The 24,612-nt window shown below is 34.6% G+C and overlaps 3 protein-coding genes across 4 annotated transcripts; all 3 read right to left on the bottom strand.

The window, feature by feature from the left end:
• Window positions 1-1,158: 1,158 nt before the first annotated feature.
• Window positions 1,159-6,869, bottom strand: LOC112730636 (putative disease resistance protein At3g14460). 2 transcript variants are annotated; one of them, XM_072209877.1, is made up of 4 exons: window positions 3,169-6,869; window positions 2,583-3,033; window positions 2,378-2,480; window positions 1,159-1,731 (listed from the first exon to the last, which is right to left on the bottom strand). In XM_072209877.1, the coding sequence occupies exon 1, from the start codon at window positions 5,943-5,945 to the stop codon at window positions 3,174-3,176; it is 2,772 nt and encodes a 923-aa protein (XP_072065978.1). In that variant the 5' UTR covers window positions 5,946-6,869; the 3' UTR covers window positions 1,159-1,731; window positions 2,378-2,480; window positions 2,583-3,033; window positions 3,169-3,173. The 2 variants fall into 2 exon arrangements, with proteins under 2 accessions (XP_072065978.1, XP_025636488.1); XM_025780703.3 differs by having other exon boundaries at window positions 2,583-2,674; window positions 3,169-6,829.
• Window positions 6,027-6,653, bottom strand: LOC140176894 (putative disease resistance RPP13-like protein 1). The gene has a single exon (XM_072208453.1). The coding sequence runs from the start codon at window positions 6,651-6,653 to the stop codon at window positions 6,027-6,029; it is 627 nt and encodes a 208-aa protein (XP_072064554.1).
• A 1,452-nt stretch (window positions 6,870-8,321) lies between the features above and the next one.
• Window positions 8,322-17,383, bottom strand: LOC112728501 (cysteine-tryptophan domain-containing zinc finger protein 3). The gene is made up of 13 exons (XM_025778656.3): window positions 17,102-17,383; window positions 16,696-16,852; window positions 15,893-15,965; window positions 15,658-15,788; window positions 15,124-15,543; window positions 13,784-15,030; window positions 13,180-13,568; window positions 11,561-13,086; window positions 11,319-11,476; window positions 10,824-10,984; window positions 9,984-10,144; window positions 8,745-9,415; window positions 8,322-8,569 (listed from the first exon to the last, which is right to left on the bottom strand). Exons 2-12 carry the CDS (start codon window positions 16,798-16,800, stop codon window positions 9,221-9,223), a joined length of 4,566 nt encoding a protein of 1,521 aa, XP_025634441.1. The 5' UTR covers window positions 16,801-16,852; window positions 17,102-17,383; the 3' UTR covers window positions 8,322-8,569; window positions 8,745-9,220.
• Between the last annotated feature and the right edge of the window lie 7,229 nt (window positions 17,384-24,612).

Raw genomic sequence — 24,612 nt, 5'->3', positions numbered from 1 at the left:
AAGCCAGAGCAGCTCCAGCCATGTCTTTTAATTTCATATTCGTGGGCACAAAACCTATCAAATAAAGAATATCAAAAAAAGGAAATCACATTCACAAGGAAAAACAATTAACCTTTCAATAAGGTTTTTTATATTTTTAAAAATAAATTAATAAATAAAAACTATCAACTTACTCGCACAATTTTGTTGTGCTACTATAAATTTGGATAGACTGAATCATCTCATTCTCGTTACTATCATTGTTGGTAGATTCTAATAGAGAGGCTCCATGAAAAAATTTCAGTTGAAAATGCTTACAATGCATGATTTTCTTGTTCTTTTATATACAAATTGCATTCTGCAGAAGCTATATATCAGATTATTTATAGGAAGGTTTTATTTATAATACTATAATAATTCTCAAGATGATTTGATTTCTTCCTTTTGAATTGTTTCAGAAGATGTTAAACTAGCAGGAATAACAATTAAAAATGAATATCCATTCAACATGCGTTGCAAACAGTACATAAACACCAGTATCCTATACTACGCTAACAGATAAGCACATTCATTATCTGGTAAAATTAAGATTTTGATAAAATTCGCAATCTTGAAGTCAATCCAGAGTTAGCTTCTTGTCTACCTCCATTCTCGTCTCAGCTCTGGAGGTGTCTCAAACAACATCACATTCTCTGCCTTTGATGCCTAATGGAAGGTCAAAGATGGCAGTTGGAAGAAATGGCTTCTACCTTCAATGCTTCAATTTGATAGAAGTTAACAATAACTGCACTGATTCACTAGGATATACTAGGACTTTCTGACATTCTAGAAGAGATAAAATTAAGAATGAGTGTGCCATTTCATGTGATGTAGAAAAGATTATACAAACTTGCCTTAGGTGGTAAACATATGCAAAGAAGATCTGTGGACCAGGCACCAGAAAGTCAAACAATTCAACTTCAATATTTGTAGATGACTCAGGTTATATCTTTATAGATGATTCAGAAAGATCCAAATAACACAAACTTATCAGTTTAATGTTGAATTGGCCAATGAATCAAGAGGAAACCATTCAAACGAAAAAACTCTTAAGCTCTCCAGCTTTGATAGTAAAAGTCATACACAAGGACTATTTCCTTTGAGGTTGTAATAATGGAAGGGCATCCCTTAACAATGTTCTTGCAAATTTAAAATTATCACATGCTTCCAAATTTTTTGAGACTGCAACATTACCATCAATATCAAATGAAACATGACAAGTTTTACTATCAATCTCATCCCCACCCCTATGTCCAATACCAATCTCTCCATATGTTAACGGCAAAAACACCAATGTAACACTTTGTTTAGACCAAGGTTAAGAACTCCACAAGAGGAAAGAGAGGCGGTACTCTCCAGTTTTTTTTATTCAACATCAAAATTTGCTTGACAATGAAATCAGCAAGCCTTCTAATACTAACTGTTTAGGCCACTACCCTTATTCCCATCAATTACATTCTCAATTCCATTATAGTAACTAACCTAACAACTACTCCTACTAACTGTCCTATCTTTACCTAAATGGCCTTAACAGCTTTCTAAAAAGAGCCTATTTTCCTCGTTCCAATTGTCTACAGCTTTATCTAAATCCTAAGGATGACTAACAATCCACCGCCCCATCTTGGAGCTCCCAGGGATCTGAGCGGCGCCAAAGAGCTCTGAATTGATAGAGCCATGGTGGAATTCATGAGATGCTTGATGTACCCTATCAACCTGAAGAACATGGCAACATAGATTAATACTATAGCTACCACAAGAAAAAATAAATAAATGACAAACATCACTAAGAATGTAATTTCTTGCTTGCAATGTCCAGTGTCCTTGTCCTCAACTACTATGTAATTTGAATATGCTTAGTGATTGAGATACATGGTGGTTAAATCAATCAGAATTGATGCATCTACTCTCTACACTCTACAGTTGGCAATGACATTGGTGCTCTATATGATAGAGTGAGGGTACAAGTCCAATATATATAAGCCCTAGTGACATTCATAATATATAACTTCCAGAACGACCAAAATTCAGAGGTAACAGTGCCAATAAAATTAATCTTTGGAAAACATGGTTCTAGGAGTATAATATGCATCATGCAATGAAACAACGAGTAACTTAAAATTTTACCTGAATACCTTTGGTAAAATTAGGAAAATTAATTAAGCTTCTCAAGGCATCATTATTTGACTGGAATTAGAAGTGTGTATTCCTAGATCATATTTTCTTCCATTTTATCTATATTCCATTATTCATACGAAGAAGGCAAGAAGGCATTAAGCAATAATGTACATGTTCGTTCACATTACAGAAGAAGAAAAATGAAACAAATATGGATGCAATGAAAAAGTGAAAAGTTGCTTACAACTCTCAAGGCAAGACCAGCAAAAGCAGTAATAAACCCAACATTGAATTGGAAGGGGAGGAAATAGCAAAAGGAAGGTGGTCAAGGCAGCCCAAAAATGTTACTGCAACAAAAGTAAGGAAAATTAGGATTTAGGAAAGTGTAGCAAATCAAGTACAGGAAGTCAGGAATATATAGTTGGGGGCATAAATGCTTTTTTTCTTACAATCATAGACATCTTTTTATCCGAAAAATCACAATATTATGAATTGTCAACTGCAGAGAATATCAACCAAACTCTTTATTCCGATATGCTTCCTGCAAAAAAGAGACCAAATGTTTTACTATTTTGTTGTGCGACGGTCCAATGATGAGAAGCTTAAAAAGTGGGAGTAGACGAGTGATAGCGAAGATGGGCCAGTTGAAATATGAGTTATGATACACTAACAACCATATAATGCAACTCAAAACTGAAAAGTCAAGATTTGGTCAAAAGGCATGCCTCAGAATTCCTTTCTGTTATCATGATAACTAAATTTGCCCCGACCATGTGCTGTAGTGGTGATTGACAGTGTTATGACAGAGGATAAAGTTTTATACTTAGAGTAGAAGGACATGAGACACATGATTTGAAACAGTGTAGAGTAGATTTGATAAACAAGCAGCATGACTTGTTACTACAAAAAAATAAAATGGGTTGATGAAATTCAGTATGAACAAAATTATGTTAATGATAATATAATGTATGAAAGAATGAATTTGATGTTGGTGAAGATGAAGTGCCTTTGGGGAAGAGAGAGAAAAAGAGTTACCTGTTTTAAGATGTTGAGTCATTGAGAATCAGTTTCCCATCAAGTCGAATGCGGGGGATGTGGGAAATGGATGGCCAAATGTGGGGGTCCTTCCTCTCTATGCCTTCACCCAACAACGGACATGCTCTGATTTTGAGAGTCTCTAAAGAGGCAGGCAGCCTTATTATCTTCCCCAGCTTAGGGCATTCTTCAATCCATAATTCTCGGAGGGACTGTGACTGTGACACCTCCAGAGATGTCAAATTTTCACGTCTTGCGATTCTGAGATCCTTGAGATTTGGGAATGCTGGCAATGCGAAGGATGTAAGCGAATCACAGCTGTTCTGTATTGTAAGATTCGTTAGTGACTGATGTTGTTGGTGTTGCATTGTGAATTCTACATTCTTGCAATCGTAGATGTACAGCTCTTTCAATGAAGGGGGCAGAGAAATCCCTGAAAATGATATGGCTGATGAGCAGTTTGCGATGCTTAAAAGTGTGAGAGAGGTTGGTTGGGTGTGAGACATGGCATCAAACACATACTCCACCTGCTGCTCTCCATTAATGGATAGTTTCTCCAACATTGAAAGTGATAGGTCCCACATTCTTGCTTCCTGTTTGCAAAATATTCTTAATTCGCGAATGATGGGAGCTCTTGGCAGATAACAACCAAGCTCCTCGCATCCTGAAATGACAAGTTCTTTCAAAGACGGAAGGAAAGTGGGCAAATCTCCTCTTAACTTTGGACATTCAGAAATACGGAGCTTCTCAAGTTTCGGAAATGGTGCATCATCATCATCATCATCACATTCATATGACTCCCATTCCTCCCAGCAACACATATAATAAAATTCCAGAGATTTAAGGGATCGGAAGGGTGTCTCCTGATGCTGATGAGTTCCATCACCCTTATAGAATGACCCACCAATCTTCTTCACCTTGTCGAGCTCTCTAATGACCAGCCTCTCCAGAGAGGGTAACTGTCCAAGTGAAGGAACCACACAACAATTCCTGCATTTCCACAGCTCCAATTCAGTCATGTTGTGGTACGAAGACTGCCCTACCCAATCCGGAAACACGGTACACCTGTAACCCTTTATTTTTAGATATTTCAGGTCATTGTGAGGTTCTAATTTGCAAAGCACATCTTTTTCGATTTGGGAATTAACAATATCACTATCTTCACCTGATGACCACTTCAAATATAGATCACTGATGTATTTCTTATCAACCATCCTTGCTTTCCAAGCTTCACTGCTATCAACCACATTCTCTAATTTCTTAATACGAAATGACCCTTGAAGATTTACAAGTTCTCCCAATTCCCCTATCCCATTCTCTTCACGCTCGCCGACAATATAGTAACATAAAATCTGTAGGTCTTTTAATTTGCTCATCCTTTTCGGCATCTCTTCTATTTTAGTACCTTCAATATCGAGATGGTGCAAATTTATAAGATCTTGCATCTTGCTTGGAAGCTTTTTCAGGTTTTCACACTCTCTCAACTTCAACGTTTGTAAATTATGCAATTTGCTCAATGACTCGGGCAATACCTCAATTGCCGTAGAAGAGAGATCCAAATGAAGCAAATTTACAAGATCCTGCATGTTGCTTGGAAGCTTTTCTAGATATCCACCAGTAAACTTCAGTGTTTGTAAATTATACAATTTGCTCATTGACTCTGGCAATGTCACCATAGGTGTACAAGAGAGATCCAAATAACGCAAATGGATCAAATCACTTATTGAATCATCAAGAGGAAGGAATTGAAATGACAAAACCCTTAAGTGCTTCAACTGTGCAAGTAAGCGACAAGGATCATATTCCTCTGGGGAAAGATCCCACGTATAAAAACCGATATAAAGCAATGTCCTTGCATTTTTTAAACAACCACATACTTCCAATATCTCTGAGAATAGCGAATCATCGATCCAACCATCATATGAAAGATGACGAGGACGAGGACAAGCATCATGCTTGTCTGCAGTTTCGAGTTCAAAGTTTCTAGAAAAGAACTTTCCACCATAGAATATTGATAAATCATGCATGAGATCGTGCATCACAAAATATCCTTCATCGGTGTTAGAATGTTGGAAAAATGATCTCGAAACCAAATCATTAAAATATTTAGAACCAACTTCTTCTAAAGTGCTGCCACTCTTTGGTTGCTGCAAAAGACCTTCTGCCATCCACAATAACACCAGTTCATCTCTTTGGAATTCATAGTCTTTTGGGAATAAAGAACAATAAACAAAGCAACGTTTTAAGTGTGAAGGGAGGTAGTGATAACTGATTCTTAATGCAGGAAGAATCCCACTATCTTTTTTGGGAAGTTCCCAAATTTCACTCCTCAATATAAACTCCCAATTCGCTACTTCTTTTCTTGCTCTTAATAAACCTCCAAGTGTTTGAGCAGCCAAAGCTAACCCATTACACTTTTTGACAATTTTTCGACCAACTACTTCTAAAGCAGAACGGATATGAGGTTCAGCAGAATTAAGACATGCATGATCTGCAAACACTGACCAGCAGTGATCATCACCCAACAAACTCAAATGGAAAGTTGGAATAGTTTTCACCATATCAGCAATCGAATCAAGACGGGTTGTTACAAGAATCTTAACACCCCCGTTACTAGATTTGAAAGGCTTTAAAAAACTTATCCAGGCATCATAATTGTTACTCCACATGTCGTCCAAAACAACCAACAACTTCTTCCCTGATAGGACTTCCTTCAAACTCTCCTGAATTGTGTTTAACTCAGTTGAGTCGCAAGAACTAGAAGTTACATTCTCCATCACTGTCTTTGTCGCCTTAAGAACATCAAATTCTTCTTGCCCATCACAAACCCATGCCTTAACATCAAATTTTTGCTTCACTCAGTCATCATTGTAAACCATCTGAGCCAAAGTAGTCTTTCCTATTCCACCCATGCCGACCATAGGAATCACTGATATTCCACCGTCATTGGTAACATCTAACAACAGTTCTACTATGGCCTCCCTATCTTGGTCCCTGCCATATATTTGATGCACACCAACCAGAGATGTTGAGGGGATCCTCCATGACATGTCCTCCACCGGTATCTCCTTCAAGCCAAGACCATCTTTCTCATTTACAATTGACTCTAATGCAGCAATGATCTCTTCTATCTTGGTTACTATTTCACCATCACCGTGCAAATTGACATAGCGAGACAGAGAGTTACCTTGAACCTTTTGAATGGCAGCTTTAGTGGTGACTTCATCAAGTATGTCTTCAGCATCGTACACAGCATCTTTCAGCCTGTCCAGCCAGTACTTCACATCCTCCTCCTCGATCTGCCTCCGCTCGGCGTCATTGATCACAGCATGAGCAGCCTTCAGAACTGTCTCCAGCTTCTCAACCAGCTTCCGGTTAAGCTTCTTTCTCTGGATGAAGTTGACAAGTAAGGGTGAAATCAGCATGTCGTAGATAGTGCCAAGTGCAGAGTTGAGAAAAGCTTCTCCCACAAATCTTGCAGCCATGTTGATCTCAAGATTAGAAGAAAGAAAACAAAGGAAAGTAGTGGATGATTGTTTGCAATGAAGGTAAAGGAAGTAGTAGCAGCAGGTTCAGAAAGGGATGCTTAATTGCTTATGAATTTTGTTTTCCTTGTAGCAAAAAGACATTGACTTGACACATGCTCATTGGTCTTTGGGACAAGTTCATATGATGCTTCCTTCTCTCTTTCTCGGAAAAAAAAAGTCACATGTTTGAGTGCTTTCATAATTATATGTATGGTCCACACTGCATCCAATAGCCAATAAGATGATATTTGCATGACATTCTTTCACACATTTCTTACTTTTTCTACTGTTTTTTTCAAAAGTTACTTTTATTTTCCAAATGGAATCAAATTTATTCAGACAAAGTTGAAAAAATAAACCAATGATAATTATGATGTTTTACATAATAGGCCCTCCTGCAGTAATCTGCATTATTGCCTTTGTCCTACTTGCCTAAATTATTGCATGAAGAAATTGTAATGTACTATCAAATCAAATGTAAACCCAATGTGCCATGTAGCTATTTCTAAGCTTCATTGTGAAAGAACCATGGTTCTAAATTAAGTACTGTTGAGCCTGTTTAGATTGGTAACTCAAAATTTAGTAGGTATGTAAACTCAAATTCATTTGTCAGTTTATGAACTACATTTCAGTTTAATATTGTTAAAAAGATAAAATGGAATAAATAAAACAATTGAATAGTATCACGTGTCAAGAAGGTTTTAACAAGGTTAAACTCTCTATTTAGTGGTAGATTAGAGAGATATAATGAAGATTCCTTCGTGTTCAAGGTAACAACGGAAAGTGTTAAGTCACTAACTACCCATTCCCCTTCCCTTAGAGCTGGAATGTGAACATTGGTGATATAATCTTTCCAATTTATTGCCTTTACATCAAATCCAAATTCCCTTTTCTCTTCTTCAAACATGATGTCCATTAATCTTTCTTTGTTACTGTTATCAAACCAGCATCACAATAACAATTGGTCTTCGGTCTAGAAAAGACCAAAGAGTACTACTATTCACTTTGATTTTTGCCTCAAAAGTTGAATTATTAAGTATGAGATACTGCATGACATAATGCAGATATAAGGACATGACAATGTTTAAAAATTATAAGATACTACAATACGGCTTTAGTATAATATCTGATAAAATTGGAATGATTAGCATAAAACACAACTTTTTTTTATATAAGAGCATAATACTAATATCAGAATTAATACAAATCAGTTTAAACCCAAATTTATTTGGTTTATTATTATTGAATATTACTTGTTTAGATATATAATTTATGAAAAGTAATAAAAATTAAATATAACTAGAAGTATCTTCAATTTATTTGACATGACATGTATCAAATGGAAATAGCGCAACTAGTTCGAAGTATCTATGCATCATAGGTTATTAGTGCTGCCACTAGTTAAATCTAATTTAATCTACTATTGATATAAAAAACGAACATCATTCAATCAACTTTGTGTGTGTATAACATTTTTTATAATATAACAATACATGAATAATGTAACGATCTTATAATCCAACGGTGGTGTTGAGAAATAAAATCTATATTTCAAGCCAAGCATCTTCTTTTAGTGCTTTTATGACTATCAGCGTTATATTATATTTCTAATGCTGTCTTAATCAGTAGAGCAACCTTGTTCATGAGATATTATATTATATCAGAAAAATTGATAATATTACAAACTGCAACTTAAAAAGTGAATTTCCTGCTGTACATGCTCCCACTGCCAATTGTTATTTATTGTCTTCTGTTCTCTATCAACTACCAATAGCCTTTTTTTTATAACCCACAAAAAAAAAAAAGGAAGAGGATGAGGAAAGAAAGAAAAGAAAAAAAGTTTCGCCAATGATCCTAAATTTGTACAAGGCAACCTGCATACAAGTTGAATAAGAATCAGAAAGTGAAATGGATTCTCTCAATCCAAAAATTCAGTTTTACTACTGATTGATCCAAGTGATAACCAATCAATGGTAAAATCAACATGGATTTTTCAATTGAGAGGATTTAGCAAAGGAAACCAAAGTACAAGAGAAAAGGCTCACTTACATTCAACTCCCTTCAACTCCTTCCTTTGGAGTGATGATCCAAGAGTGACTCTATTTTCAACTGGAACATGGGTGACTACATTTGAATGCAAAGCTCTACAAAATCCCTTTCTCTAGCATATATAACTTTACATTTTTGGGTCGCAAAAAAAATAATAATAATACTCCCTCGAGAAAGAGAAAAGACCAAGCAATGGCAAGAATTTCAAAGGAGCTAAGAACTTGCTTTAAAGAAACTCCAACTCCAGAATTTTGATACCTCCATACTTTCTAGAGATTTACCACACTTTTCATTCTTGGTATCTGATCCCCATTTCTGTGTGTATGCATCGCAGACATGTATATACACAAGATTTTATATGATAAACCGTGCCCTTCATAGTACGGTTCAGCCCATCATTTGTCTCAGCGAAGGCATAGACTTAACCAACAAGCAATGCTTAACAGGCTAGATGATCTTGCAACTGCCTGGATGCTTCACCGAGCTATCGCCTCCATAGCAAGTCGAACCAATTGCAGTAAACCTTCTATATCCTGAAAGCTAAAGTCAAGAGCCTTCTTGATGGATGACAAACCCTCTGCATACTTACCCTCACCAAGGTTTGAATTAGCAGCTGCAAAAGCACTCCGTGATCTCCTTGAGGCTTCCATAGCAGAATTCATATCCTGAACCTGAAACATGACAAGTCACTTATATTCACATCCTATTGGATCCACCTGATCAAACAAGATTTTTAATTGGAAAAAAATAAAATAAAAAATATTCAAAGACAAGTATGAATGTAAATTAAGTAATGGCCTAGGAAAGAGAAGGTATTTTTATTTATGCATACTACCTGAATTGTAGAACAATGTCCCTATTTAGAACTATCTTAACCCTGTTTCCTTGATATTCTAATTCCCTTTGTTTTGGTGTTTCAATCCTTCAACTCATTCAGATTAAAGACCTTGAATGTTTTAGACTTGAACAACTCTTTTGTTGCTATGTATTATTTAAACTAGGATCTTACTACTATTCACAAGTTTTTAAATTCTCCTTGATCTGAATCCAAGAGAAAGGTCCCAAAAATGTATTTTTTAGCTAAGTTGTGCACCATGTTCATAACTTACTGTAATTTAATATGCTGCATTTGTTAGTATCTTACTAAATATAATAATCTAGGTTCCAATCCTAGTACTCCAAAATAAATAATTGAGATAAAGCCCAATTTGTCAGCACAATTTTCATGTGTATGCTTACATAATTGAGCAGTCGCGCCATATTAGGACGATTTCTGGCAGCAATAACATGGGTTCCAGCAACTTGGGGGGAGCTGGTAATCTTGCACAAGGCAACCTTGTCTGCTGTTATAGAGTTGTTAACATTATCAACATCAGATGCAGACGACGAAGGTGACTCGCCTAACAAATGTGACAAGGAGCTAATCAAAATAGTGATATAATGATGATAATATAGAGAAAAAGATATAGGGGTTAAAAAAGAGGAATTAGACGTACATCTACTCCCATTTCACCAACAATATTCTCACAGTTAATGGAGCTGGTGAGGAAGCGAAGAATGGGTACATAATAAAAGGAGAAAAAATACAAAGAATCTTAAACTTGCTATCATCTAGCAAATTGGCCATATCTACCTGTCCTTATTCTATCACCATGGCTTTCTTAATTATACACCAACTGATGAGATCTGTAATTATGATTCTTTTTGGTCTAAACCACCAATATCTGAAGTCTACTGGACTTCAACTAGTCTAGCTCAACATTAGTTTTTTTTTTTTTCCCAACCTGTGTTTATGAATCTGACATCTAGCCTGATGAACAATGTTTGGAAAATATGTGATAGAGCTACATGAGACATAATAATTTTTGAAACCCAAAATCAAAAATTAAAAATAAAAATAAAATAAAAGAATACTCTACCGTGATTTCATGCTTAAGCTATATTTTACTAGCTATTTACCAAAACGGACTGGTATGCGGTACGATGTCGAGCACAAATTTAAATGGTGAGTGAGAACTCCAGTAAGAAAGAAATGATAGCATCATTCAAACACCAAAATCTGGTAAAATAATTCATTACCAAGAGGAACCATTTGCATAGCTGTCTGCAGCTCATGCCGATCTCTGCTTGCATTAGTGCTTGAGGAATATACAACCCTCATATATGCCACCTCCATGCATTTGTAAGCCAGAGCAGCTCCAGCCATGTCTTTCAATTTTTCATATTCATGGGCACAAAACCTATCAAATAGAGAATATCAAAAAAGGAATTAAATAAAAAACTTGAGGCTACGATATGCCACCCAAAAGTAAAAATAAAGCTCAGCTAAAATCCATCAATTTTATGTACTACCACCAACATGGACAAACTACAAATATGAAATAAGTTATAAACATGTATAACAGTTACATAGAGTGAGAAGGGTCTATTGAACTTTTCACAAACATTTGTGGTACAATGTTTATAGTTTTATTAGATTGTATGTACCAAATTCACAAGGAAAGACAATTAACCCTTCAATAAGGTTGTGTGTTTTTTAAGAAATAAATTAATTAAAAAAAACTATCAACTTACTCGCACAATTTTGCTGTGCTACTATAAATTTGGATAGACTGAATCATCTCATTCTTGTTACTATCATTGTTGCTAGATTCTAATAGAGAGGCTCCATGAAGAAACTTCAGTGCAGCCCGTAAGTAAATCCCCGTGCTCTCGAGAGTGGATTCTAAATTCTGCATGATAAACCCAAAATCTTTAAAATAAGTACCAATGAGAATTAAAAAGAATTAATCCAGAAGTGATTGTATGAAAAAAACCTTAAGACGATCAGCCAGATGCTTTAGGTCTTTAGCTTCTTTCAAAGCATTATTAGAATCTCTTCTGTTTGGAGTAGGGTTGTCAAGCTCCCTGGATTTGTGTCCATTAATCGTGGGATGTCTGGAATTAACTTGCTGTGTTCCATTTTGATATTCACCCTTTCGAATTTGTTTCTTTTGCAACTTCGATTCATCGTCTACTTGGGGAAGATCACCTGCTACATCTCCAGAGGGTGGCAATGACAACTTACCTTTTCCAATTACTCCTTTGTCATTTCTTTCTGAAAGAGGCCTTTTTGAAGATCTTTCAATATCACATTCTGTCAACTGGCTCTGACTAGTAGCAGGCAATGCCTCCTGCTTGCAAATGCCATTTGTACGGACTTCTTGAAAGTTGTGCTCTTTATTTAATCCATTCTGTATTTTCCTAATATCATTTTCTGTATAATCTTTCTTCCCAACAAGTATATTCTCGCTTTTGTCAAGCTTTGATTCAACATTCTCTTGCAGCTTTGCATTGCCTTCCTTACGCTGTTTTGCCTCTGATGGAGGAGATTCATCTTGCAGTTGGATAGAACTTTTGACCTTTACAGCGATAGACTCAGACTTATAGCTGCCACCATTATCCTTCAAAAGTGATCCTTTGCCAATCTTCCTTGGATGAGTCACATTAGCATGATAAACACCGGTGCTGTCTTCACCATGACATCGATCTTTAACTTGCTCAGTTGCACTACCCACAGCAGCAGCATCATGAAATCCATCTTTCACCGTCAGTTCCCTATTTGTAAATTTATCTGCATTTAAAATTCTCATAGGTGATGAAGAAACTGATTCCACTGGCGAGCCTTTCAATTCCTGGAAGCTAGCTTTGGTTTGATGTGAGCCAGAAACCTTTGACGAGCTTGAAGTAGTGGCAGCAGCAGAAGCCCTCAGAGGCCCCAAATCTACCTTTGAACTCTCCATACCACCCACACTCCGTTGTGATGGCGCACTCCCTGGATTTTGCCTGAATTTGTGGTTCTTAGTATGACTACCTTTTTTGTCTGTCCTGCCACTTCCTTTACTGGAACTTGATTCTCTACCTTCAGATTTTGAATTTCTTGGCTTCTTTTCCTTCCGAGAGTCACTAAACTCCACATGACTCTCCTGTAATTGAGCATCCTGATATTCCTTCAGTTTCCTCTTTTTAAGAGCACCATTGGAATCATAATTCCCAAAATTCAGGGATCCCTCATCCATGGAACCCTGACCCTTATCTTTTGCTATCTCAGCTGAAGGCAGTAGCTTGTCATTACCATTGTATTTAGAGTCCCTTGAAGAGGAGCGATCTTTTGGTCTAAGTGGATCTTTGCCAACTGAAGTAGTTGGAACATTACTATTCGAGCTGTATCCCCCCTTCCTAGTAGGCCCATTCTGCGGCATCCACTCTTCATCATTACCATCAATCTTACTTTTCTTGTATGGTCTAGAACTATCTTGATCAGGGTCCTTCCTGATTTTTGCTTTCACATTCTTTGTATCACCTACCAACAAATTTTGATAAACAGACATAAACACCAGTTGCTAATACTACAGTAATAGATAAGCACATTCATTATCTAGTAAAATAAAATTACCTCCATCAGGATCCTGCTCCAGCATTCGCTGCTTAGTTTTGTGTTTCTTCACCAAAACATCAGGGTTACTCAAAGCAGGAGATTTATTTACATCATTTAAGCTTCTACTTTTCACTGATGAGGGCAAGCTTTTCTTCATAGAAGATGAAAATTGAGAAGAGCCATCTTTATTGGCAGAGTTCAATGTCTTTTTCATAGGTTTTTTCTTCCCTCCAGGCATTGCAAACAGATCATTGTTTTGCTGGGTAGTTGGTATAATTCCTGCTACCATAACACTTGCAGGGACATTTTGCACGTTGCTTTGACCATTATGAGGAGGCACTTGATATAATGTAATAAGGGCTTTTGTGGTATCGTCCTCACTAACATTACAGCGATTCATATCAGGCCTGCACATTATGCAAATTTTGTAAGGTTCGAACAAAGAAACATTTATGTAGTTGACTTAGTTTGCTATCCAAATAATTCACAATTCAACATAAACAGATGTCATTATATGTTACCAAGCAAGCTCAAGATTCCTAACTATTTATTTTAATAAGGACTTTTGGATAAAAAATGGGCAAATATCTTCTAAATATTTAATCACAGGACTAGAACTTACAGCCAATCAAGCATACTACACAACCACTTTTCAGGCAGGCTATCAGGATTAGTGCCGGCTGGAAGAAGGCGCCACTTATGACACCGGTCACACTGCACCCAATTATCTTCCATCACAACTGGACCCAGTGATACAGGATCTCCTTTTCCAATATCCGCCGCAGCACCATTCACATTAGTGTACTGGACATTTGTAGCTCTTTTAGGATCTTCATCAGATATTAATGACTTATCAACCTTCTCAGCACCACCTAATCTCTCCTTTATTCCACGAGTAATTTCAGGTGTGCACCTCTTGACAGCCTCGGTTTCCTTCAGTTTACCCCCATATGAGGTTTCTGGCGAGGCCATTCTGTCCTCCTCTTCATCTAGTTCCCCAAAGAAGTCTCTGTATGTATCTCTAGCCTTTCCGGGGCCTTTTTGTACCCTGGCCTCTTCAGTTTCATTTTTTGACATCGAACTACCATCAAAACTCTTCTTTACTTTAGGCACCAAAGAGGTGCCAGACTTTAACTTCTGCTTTTGTATCCCAGCAGTGACAGTGCCATGGCTTCCTTTTGAATTCTTAGGAGTATTTGGCTCACCCCACACTGAATCACAAATTCTAACTCTCCCAGGATTGTCTTTTTCTGTACAAGCCAATGAATCATTTAGAGAAACCTTCTCTCCCACAAATTTCCTCCCTAAACCTCCCTTTGTCTTACCATTCACTTCAGAAGTTGTTGGCTCAACCAGGCTCCTTTGTGCTGGATCACCTGAACCTCCCTTTATTCTTTCAACAAAACCATTTTCGGTAGATGTTGACTCCACTAAACCCTTTTGTCCATGATCAGAAAATGTCTTCTCCCTCACTGTACCCTTGTTAACTTCCACAGCCTTTACTGAATCATCACGCAAAGAATATGAACTGGATAGAAGTGGAAGCTTCGGGGTTTTCGAAAGCCGCTCCTCAGTATTCACTGCATTTATACCCTGTTCCTTCCGTGATAGAGCATTCTTCTTAGTGTCGCTCTTCATGTCCATTGAGGACTCATAACCGTCTACAGACTTAATTTTCTTCCTTCCTGACGATTTTTTGTTGCCTTTGCCTCCTAGAGTGTTAGATTCTTGCGGTAACATCCCAGAACTTTCTGGCTTATTAATATAAACAGGGACAGGTGTGCTCTCTCTGGCACATGTTTCCCTTTCTATTAACTGAATGAGATCATCAGTTAGAGGCGACAGCAGCATAGGGAGGTCCGTCATAATCTGTTTCAAGACACCATAAGAGAAAACATTTTCCAGTCTCTTCAAACACAATATGGAGATAGCACAGAATCAAATTGGAAACAGAAAGTTCACCTTAAGGATACAAGATGGAGATTCAAAAGGAGCATCTTGACGCTCATGAGAAATTCCTTCACTTTCTGAGGGGCTGTCATCAAGTGATGATGATGGAGACACATCAAGACCAAGTCCACTATAGATAGCAGCATTTCTCCGTGTTGGTAAATTGTCAGCACCCATCTTGATTCGAAATTTCAGTGTCTTCCGGTCTGATGTGCTTCTAGGCTTTATGCTTAGAGAACCATTTTCTTGAGTGAGAGCGTCATTAGAAGTGAACACCTCAGCACCAGCAGTTGTCATGCCATTTTCTTGAGTGATAGCATCATTAACAGAAGGTGCCTTAACAGCAGGCAGCCTTGAGTAGCCAGCAGAACCTGGGCCAGGTCTCAATGACTGATTTCCATTTGAAAATTGTACAGCATCCCCTTGCCCACCCTGTTTAGAGGTACAATAGATTAATTTGGAATAACAAAACCTAAAGCCATGATCAATTTGATAACACAAATGTACATATACATATTTGGCCCCATATTAGTGTAAGAAATTTACCTCTGGTTGCAACTTAGGGGAAGATTTGGATGTATTTTGACTATGAGCTTTTGATGGAGTCCTTGGATGACCCCATCCAGGAGAGCGCTGACTGGAAGGTAAAAATGATCCATAACCACCAAATTTAGCCCCTGTAATGATGAAGTGTTCCCCAATGCCGTTAGAACACTAGAACGGGAACTGATAACTATTCAGGACTGCACTTGAATCTTGGTTATAAGATGTAACAACTTACCAAGATTCTCTGCACACACCCCACCCTCAAAATCCTTCTGAAAGTGTCCCAGAACATCTTGAAGTTTTGCATCCTTTGAAAAATAAAATTCCAAAAGGCATAAACCATACAGTAGAGAAATGTAACGATGAATCTTTAACAGCCATCACACGCTCAGTCAGCTCAATTTCCAAATTAAATAAGTTTCTCCAATTCATACAAACTTCCCAAAATGTGAGCTCTATGAACTGAAATTGTAAACACAAATTCAAAAAAGAACAAACAAAACACTCTTATATCTTTCAGTACATGGTTGACATTATATGTAATCCTATCCTATCAAAGGATAAAAGTTATAGAACTATAAGCAGGTATGTGAGAAGCATCAACAACAAATCTACACCAACAAAGGGTAGGAGAAAAGAAACCCTTTACACTATCAGCTAGATTAAAGCACCACCTTTATCACCGTCTAAAGAGACATTCTGAGCAAAAGTTTCTTCAATCATCTAATGCATCAAGTTGAGGACCAAATGCCACCAAAATTAAGGATTTTTTTATCACACCCTCTATGTGAAACATCACACATAAAATAAAATACATTCCAAATGTTCAATTCAATCCTAATAAAGCGCAATTCTGTAAAGCACAACTCCAAATAAATTGCACAAACTAGGGAAACACATAGTTAAGAGCTAAGGCATTGAATCCAGGATAGTAAAACAAGCAAAAAAGAAGTCGTAATATACAGGAATTTCAAAAGCACAATTTGAGTACAAGACCCTAAACATCTATAATTAAAGGAACACAAAAACAGCACTTACAATGTAAGAGAGATCAACATCAGGATCGATGCTAGCATCATCAAGATCCTCCTCGTGGTTCTGGAATGAGCATGCCTCTCCCTCTTCAAGTTCAGACTCCTCCATTCTGCTCCTTCCACCACCACCAAACCCTAACCCTAACCCCTTTCTCGCATCCCTAATTTCCACAAAATTCATCAAAAAATAAAATTAAAAATTACACAGAAAACAATCCCTGCAACTTAAAACCTCCGCATTCAAAAGACCCAAATTTTCCACCAAACCATTCATCAGAAATAAAAAGCACACTTAAAAAACTTCACCCACACGATCGAGTTACGAATCATAACCTCAAATTGCAACTTTTTCTTCACAATCTAAATTATAATTTAAACTGAAAAAAAAAAAAAAAACTAAAAGCACTAGCCTTGTTCGACAATCGGTGGAAGTAAACGACTCCCTAATCTTAACGAAACCCTTCTTAGGTTTCGAACGTTATTCCAATGATCAACACACAAAGAAGTTCTCCTTTTTGTTTGTGTTTTTTTTTTTTTTTCTGCCTCTCTTCTCTGGTTTTTGATGAATACAGAAACTCAGAAGCCGCTTTTTTTTTCCTCTTAATTATATTTACTTTTATTTAATACTATTTTCATTTCTTCCTTGGGAGGTTAAAAAATAAAAATAAAATGTTTTTCTTAATCCCATAAACTCATAAAGAGAGAGAAACTTAAGATGAATGAGTTGTTTTATTATTTTTATTTTTTCCGGTAGAGAGAAAGAAAGAAAGAAAGTTTGGAAAGTAATTCGTGAGATTATGTAGGTTATTTTATTGATAAAGTTGTGTTAATAATTATAAAATATATTTTTTAAATTTTTATATTTGAAGAATAATATTTAATTACTTTTAATTATTATTATTAAATTTTGTTGTTAATTAAATAAAATACAATTAAGTTATTGTGAAATCTATGTTTTTTTTCTTAACATCTTTCTTTTTTTTAAACGAAATTTTTTCAAAAAAATTTATCATGATAAAGAAGAAGAAAACAAGCACATTTAGAGAGGACAGTATAGCAAATAGTTGTATACTGCATTTGAAAAGGATTAATAACTCCTGTAAAAAATCTACTCAATCTAGTGATTTTTTTTTTCATTGGTTGAATTAGGCTGTAGGTGCAATGATTTACTTCAACAGATGAGATTTTTTGTTCAAAGTCCAAGATGCCCAGGTGCGCCAAGAAAAAGAATAAAAGACTAACTTCTTCGTGCATGTTTCACTTGGCTCGATAAGATATAGTTTAATTGGTAGAACTCCACTCTTACAATTAGGTCATTGCGATTACGAGTTAGATATCTAATTGTCTAGGTGGTAATGATAATTTTTTGTACCTGAATCGGTGGCTCACATTTCTAAGTAATAGAAAAGAGAACCAAAACATGCATACTGAAAGATTCTACTCAGACAAAAATGGACTCTTAAGAATGTACATGAGGTAGAATAGGTAGCTAATGACAATAGTTGGAGTCGGCGGCTCTTCTAAGGTTTTCTCATTTGGGATCCTGGAGAAGAGGATCAAGTTAGTCCTTACAAAAAATTTGATTCACTATCTACCTTCAACCTTTGAACGAAAAAGGTATGGTATCATATGCTTCAACAGCAATCAGATTGCTCCACATATACCTTAGGGCGAAAAATCTTAAGCGCGCAAAGCAAATATTTAAAATATTGAAGGCTTAATGCTTCCAACCAAACGTAAAATAATGTGTGTTTTCATAAGACTGAGATCAATAAAAAAATATAATCAAACCGAACCATCTATTAATAAGTAAATGGACAGGGAATCATCTTCTTTTTTGTAAAAAAAAAATAGTAGACTAATGATAGAAATATCAGTTAATAAAAGAGTAAAATACAAAAAAAAAAAACATGTTGAGTTTTTTAAATAATCAAAATTATTTTTTTAATAAGCAGTTTGATTTGTTTTAATACAATTTTTATTTCTTCTTTGGGAGGTTAACAAATATAAAAATATTTTTCTTAATCCTATGAAGAAAGAGAAACTTAGAATGAATGAGTTTTTTTATTATTTTTGTGGGTAGAATGAAAGAAAAAAAAACTTTTACAAAATATTTCATAAGATTGTTAAGGGTATTTTATTAATAAGATTCTGTTAATAATTATAAAATATTTTTCTTTTAAATTTTTAAATTTGAAGAAGGACATTTAATTACTTTCAATCTTAATTATTAAAATTTATTGTTAATTAAATAAAATACAATTAAGTTATTGTTAAATATATGTATTTTTCTTAATGACTTCTTTTTTCTGAAATTTTTTTACAAAGATTGGTTATGGTAAGAAAAATGGAAGAACAAGCACATTTGGAGAGTGCAGTATAGCAAACAGTTGTATGCTATATTCGAAAAGGATGAATAACTCCCAAAAAGAAATCTATTAATTCTCTCCCAATTGATTGGATTGGATCGTAGGTGCGATAATTTATTTCATGAGCGAGGTCTCTGGTTCAAGTCCATGATGGCCGAGTTGCACCAAGGGAAACAACAGAAGAGTGATTCCTTCATGCATGCTCCACTTGATCCGGGAGGATATAACGCTGTTGGTAGAATTTTGCTCTTGCTATTGGGTCATTGCTATTACGAGTTGGATGTCTAATTGTCCATGCGATAATGATAGTTTCTTGTACATGAACGTGGCTCATTTTTTCTACGTAATGGAAGAGAGGACCGAAAAATGCCACTAAAAAACTCTACTGAGACAAAGATAGACTGTCAATAACGTAGAGGAGGTAGGATACATAGTTGGTCAAATCTAGTAGGGATCGTACATGCAGTGGCGGAGCTTAGTTCAGACAAAGGGGGGCCATGGCCCCCGAAACTTTTTTATAAAAAACTTAGTAGTACTTTTTCAAAAGATAAAAAATAGTTCAATTGACTTAAATACTTTACTATAACTTAAAGTATCTAATAAGTTCAATAAACAACACTCTCTCTATCTTTAAGTTCAAATATAAAAAATTAGATATTTTTTATTTACTTAATTTAATATTATTTTATATTTTACTATTTATTTAATTTAATTTTTTATATGATAAAAAATAATAGAATATTCAATAAGTATTAATATTATTGTATTTGTATAAATTGATAAAAAAATTCAATAAATATTATAAATTTTAATATTTATCCTTCTAACTTCTTTACATATTTTACAGGATATATATTCAAATTTTTATATAAAATAATAATAAAAAATAAAAAATTGATACATTTTTTAAGAGGAAGGCTAATATTTAAGAAGAAAAACATATAACTTTTACAATATCAACACATGTTGATAGTTTTTCTACTTTAATGAATCACGAAGAAAGTGAGATATAACCTTCAAAAGTTCAAAAAGTTACATATGATGACTTTAATCTTAACTTTTTGGAACGAGATATTGAAAAACGACTTTAAATTTGGCAATATCACCCAAACTAGAGAGATGAGATTAGACTAGCTTATCTTAAATGAGGTCCATATAAAAAAAATTTTGACAATTATTTTCTATCTGGCCCCCCAAAATTTTGTTTCAAGTTCCGCCACTGCGTACATGAACGATTTGTTTCAAGTTCCGCCACTGCGTACATGAACGATAGTTGGAATCAGCGGCTCTTGTAGGGTTTTCTTATATGGGATCCTAGGGAAGAGGATCAAGTTGGCCCTTGCGAATAGTTTGATTCACTATCTCCCGTCAACCATTTGAACGAAAAAGGAATGGAAGCATATGCTTCAGCAGCAATTGAATTGCTCCACATGTACTGCAAGGTGGGAAATTTTGAATGCGCAAACCAAACATTTGAAATTTTGAAGGCCCAACGCTTTCAACCAAACGTAAAATAATATGTCTTTTTCATAAAATTGAAATTGGTAAAAAAATATAATCAAATCGTACTATTTCTGTAATAAGTAAAAGCACAGGAAATCATCCTTTTATTCTTTTTGTCAAGAAAAATATGATAGACTAACTTATCGAAATATTATTTATTGAAAAAATCCAATGCAATGCAAAATTGCATATCGAGTTTTTTAAAAAATTTGAATTATTTATCTAATAAGCAGTTTGATATTTTTAATATTATTTCATTTCTTCTTTGGGAGTTTAAAAAATAAAAATAAAACATTTTTGTTAATCCCATGAGGAAAGAGAACCTTAGAACAAATGATTTTTTATTTTTATTTTTCAGTAGAATGAAACAAAGAACGTTTGGCAAAGTATTTCATGAGATTGTTAAGGCCATTTTATCGACAAGGTTGTGTTAATAATTATAAAATATTTTTTTTAAAATTTTAATATTTGAAAAATAACATTTAATTACTTTTAATTTTAATTATTAAATTTTGTTGTTAATTAAATAAAATACATTTAAGTTATTATTAAATATATGTTTTTCTATTAACATCTTCCTTTTTCTTCGCATCAGAATATTTTTACAAAAAATGGCAGAACAAGCACATTTGGACAGTGCAGTACAAGGATGATGGTATGCTGCGTTCGGAAAGGATTAATAGCTCCTAAAAAAAATTTATTGATTCTCTCCCAATTAATTAGATTGGACCGTAGTTGCGATGATTTACTTCACCAACGAGGTCTCTAGTTTAAGTCGAGGATGGCCCAGCTGCGCCAAGAAAAAAGAACAGATGACTGACTCTTTCATGCATGCTCCACTTGGCTCGGGAGGATATAACTCAGTTGGTAGAGTTCCGCTCTTGCAATTAGATCGTGGTGATTACGAGTTAGATGTTTAACTGTCCCAGCGATAATGATAGTTTTTTGTACATGAACTAGTGGCTCACTTTTTCTAAGTGGTAGAAAAAAGCACCGAAAGATGCCACTAAAAGACTATACTGAGATAAAGATGGGCTGTCAAGAACGTACAGAAGAGAGGATAATTAGTTAGTCAGATCTAGTAGTGATTGTTCACGAACGATAGTTGGTGTCGGTAGTTCTTCTAGGGTTTTCTCATCTAAGATACTGAGAAAGAGAATTAAGTTGGCCCTTGGGAATAATTTGATTCATTATCTCCCTTCAACCCTTTAAACAAAAAAGGTATGAAAACAGATGCTTCAACAACACCCGAATTGTTCCACATGTACTGCAAGGTGGAAAAATTTTAGCATACAAACCAAACAATTGAAATCTTGAAGTCCCAATGCTTCCAACCAAACATAAAATAATGTGTCTTTTTCATAAAACTAAGATTGATAAAGAGATATAATCAAATCGCACCATTTTTATAATAAGTAAATGCACAAAAAATCATCATCTTATTATCAGCTAATGGAAAAGTCAATGCAAAAAAAAAAGAATGCATGCTGAATTTTTTAAAGAATTCAAATTACCTTTTAAATAAGTAGTTTGATTTGTTTTAATACTATTTGCATTTCTTCTTTGGCAGACTAAATAATAAAAATAAAATGTTTTTTTAATCCCATGTGGAGAGAGAAACGTAGATTTCTTATTATTGTTATTTTTTTCGGTTGAATGAAACAAAGAAGAATCATCCTCTTTTTTTTTGTCAAAAAAATGGTAGACTAATGATAGAAATATCAGTTAATAAAAAAAGTCAAATACAAAAAAAAAAACATGTCGTTTTTTAAATAATCAAAATTATTTTTTTAATAAGTAGTTTGATTTGTTTTAATACTATTTTTATTTCTCCTTTGGGAGGTTAACAAATAAAAAAAAATATTTTTCTTAATTCTATGAAGATAGAGAAACTTAGAATGAATGAGTTTTTTAATTATTTTTGTGGGTAGAATGAAAGAAAAAAACTTTTGCAAAATATTTCATTAATTAAATTGTTAAGGCCATTTTATTAATAAGATTCTGTTAATAATTATAAAATATTTTCCTTTTAAATTTTTAGATTTGAAGAATGACATTTAATTACTTTCAATCTTAATAATTAAAATTTATTGTTATTTAAATAAAATACAATTAAGTTATTGTTAAATATATGTATTTCTCTTAATGTCTTCTTTTTTTTTCTCATAGAAATTTTTTTACAAAGATTTGTCATCATGGTAAGAAAAATGGAAAGCAAGCATATTTGGAGAGCGCAGTATAGCAAATAGTTGTATGCTACGTACGAAAAGGATGAATAGCTCCCAAAAAGAAAACTATTAATTTTCTCCCAATTGATTGGATTGGATCGTAGGTGCGATGATTTATTTCATGAGCAAGGTCTCTGGTTCAAGTCCATGATGGCCAAGCTGCACCAAGGGAAACAACAGAAGAGTGACTCCTTCATGCATGCTCCACTTGGTCCGGGAGGATATAACTCTGTTGGTAGAATTTTGCTCTTGCAATTGGGTCGTTGCTATTATGAGTTGGATGTCTGATTGTCCATGCGGTAATGATAGTTTATTGTACATGAACATGGCTCACTTTTTCTACGTAATGGAAAAGAGGACCGAAAAATGCCACTAAAAAACTCTACTGAGACAAAGATAGACTGTCAATACCGTAGAGGAGGTAGGATACATAGTTGGTCAAATCTAGTAGGGATCGTACATGAACGATTATTGGAGTCGGTGGCTCTTCTAGGGATTTCTTATCTGGGATCCTGGGGAAGAGGATCAAGTTGGCTCTTGCGAATAGTTTGATTCACTATCTCCCTTCAACCATTTGAACGAAAAAATAATGGAAGCATATGCTTCAGCAGCAATCGAATTGCTCCACATGTACTGCAAGGCGGGAAATTTTGAACGCGCAAACCAAACATTTGAAATTTTGAAAGCCCAATGCTTTCAATCAAACGTAAAATAATGTGTCTTTTTCATAAAATTGAGATCGGTAAAAAAATATAATCAAATTGTACAATTTATGTAATAAGTAAAAGCACAGGAAATCATCCTTTTATTCTTTTTGTCAAAAAAAAATATGATAGACTAACTTATCGAAATATTATTTATTGAAAAAGTCCATTGCAATGAAAAATTGCATATTGAGTTTTTTAAAAAATTCAAATTATTTATCTAATAAGCAGTTTGATACTTTAAATATTATTTTCATTTCTTCTTTGGGAGATTAAAAAATAAAAATAAAATATTTTTCTTAATCCCATGAGGAAAGAGAACCTTAGAATGAATGATTTTTTATTTTTATTTTTTTTCAATAGAATGAAACAAAGAACGTTTGGCAAAGTATTTCATGAGATTGTTAAGGCCATTTTATCAACAAGATTGTGTTAATAATTATAAAATATTTTACTTTTAAATTTTAATATTTGAAAAATGACATTTAAATACTTTTAATTTTAATTATTAAATTTTTTTGTTAATTAAATAAAATACATTTAAGTTATTATTAAATATATGTTTTTCTATTAACATCTTTAATTTTTTTCGCATCAGAATATTTTTACAAAACTTTTTCCTGGTAAAAAAAAGGCAGAACAAGCACATTTGGACAGTGCAGTACAACGGATGATTGTATGCTGCGTTTAGAAAGGATTAATAGCTCCTAAAAAGAAATTTATTGATTCTCTCCTAATTGGTTAGATTGGATCATAGTTGCGATGATTTACTTCACCAGCGAGGTCTCTAGTTCAAGTCTAGGATGGTCCAGCTGCACCAAGAAAAAAGAACAGATGACTGACTCTTTCAGGCATGCTCCACTTGGCTCGGGAGGATTAACTCAGTTGGTAGAGTTATGCTCTTGCAATTAGATCGTTGTGATTATGAGTTAGATGTCTAATTGTCCCAGCGATAATGATAGTTTCTTGTATATGAACTGGTGGCTCACTTTTTCTAAGTGATAGAAAAAAGTACCAAAAGATGCCACTAAAAGACTATACTGAAATAAAGATGGGCTGTCAAGAACGTATAGGAGAGAGGATAATGAGTTAGTCAGATCTAGTAGTGATCGTTCAT

The sequence above is a fragment of the Arachis hypogaea genome, chromosome 12 (genome assembly GCF_003086295.3).
Source record: "Arachis hypogaea cultivar Tifrunner chromosome 12, arahy.Tifrunner.gnm2.J5K5, whole genome shotgun sequence".
NCBI classification, from domain to species: Eukaryota; Viridiplantae; Streptophyta; class Magnoliopsida; order Fabales; family Fabaceae; genus Arachis; species Arachis hypogaea.
This window is presented reverse-complemented; position numbering and strand designations above follow the sequence as displayed.

Excerpts from the sequence above, each read along its gene's own strand:
- LOC112728501 (XM_025778656.3), bottom strand. The coding sequence starts at position 16,800 with ATGGAGGAGTCTGAACTTGAAGAGGGAGAGGCATGCTCATTCCAGAAC. Across the intron at positions 15,789-15,892 it reads GGTGTGTGCAGAGAATCTTG|GGGCTAAATTTGGTGGTTAT; the intron begins GTAAGTTGTTAC and ends TCATCATTACAG. Across the intron at positions 10,145-10,823 it reads TATGCAAATGGTTCCTCTTG|GCGAGTCACCTTCGTCGTCT; the intron begins GTAATGAATTAT and ends CACATTTGTTAG.
- LOC112730636 (XM_072209877.1), bottom strand. The coding sequence starts at position 5,945 with ATGGAGAATGTAACTTCTAGTTCTTGCGACTCAACTGAGTTAAACACA.
- LOC140176894 (XM_072208453.1), bottom strand. The coding sequence starts at position 6,653 with ATGGCTGCAAGATTTGTGGGAGAAGCTTTTCTCAACTCTGCACTTGGC.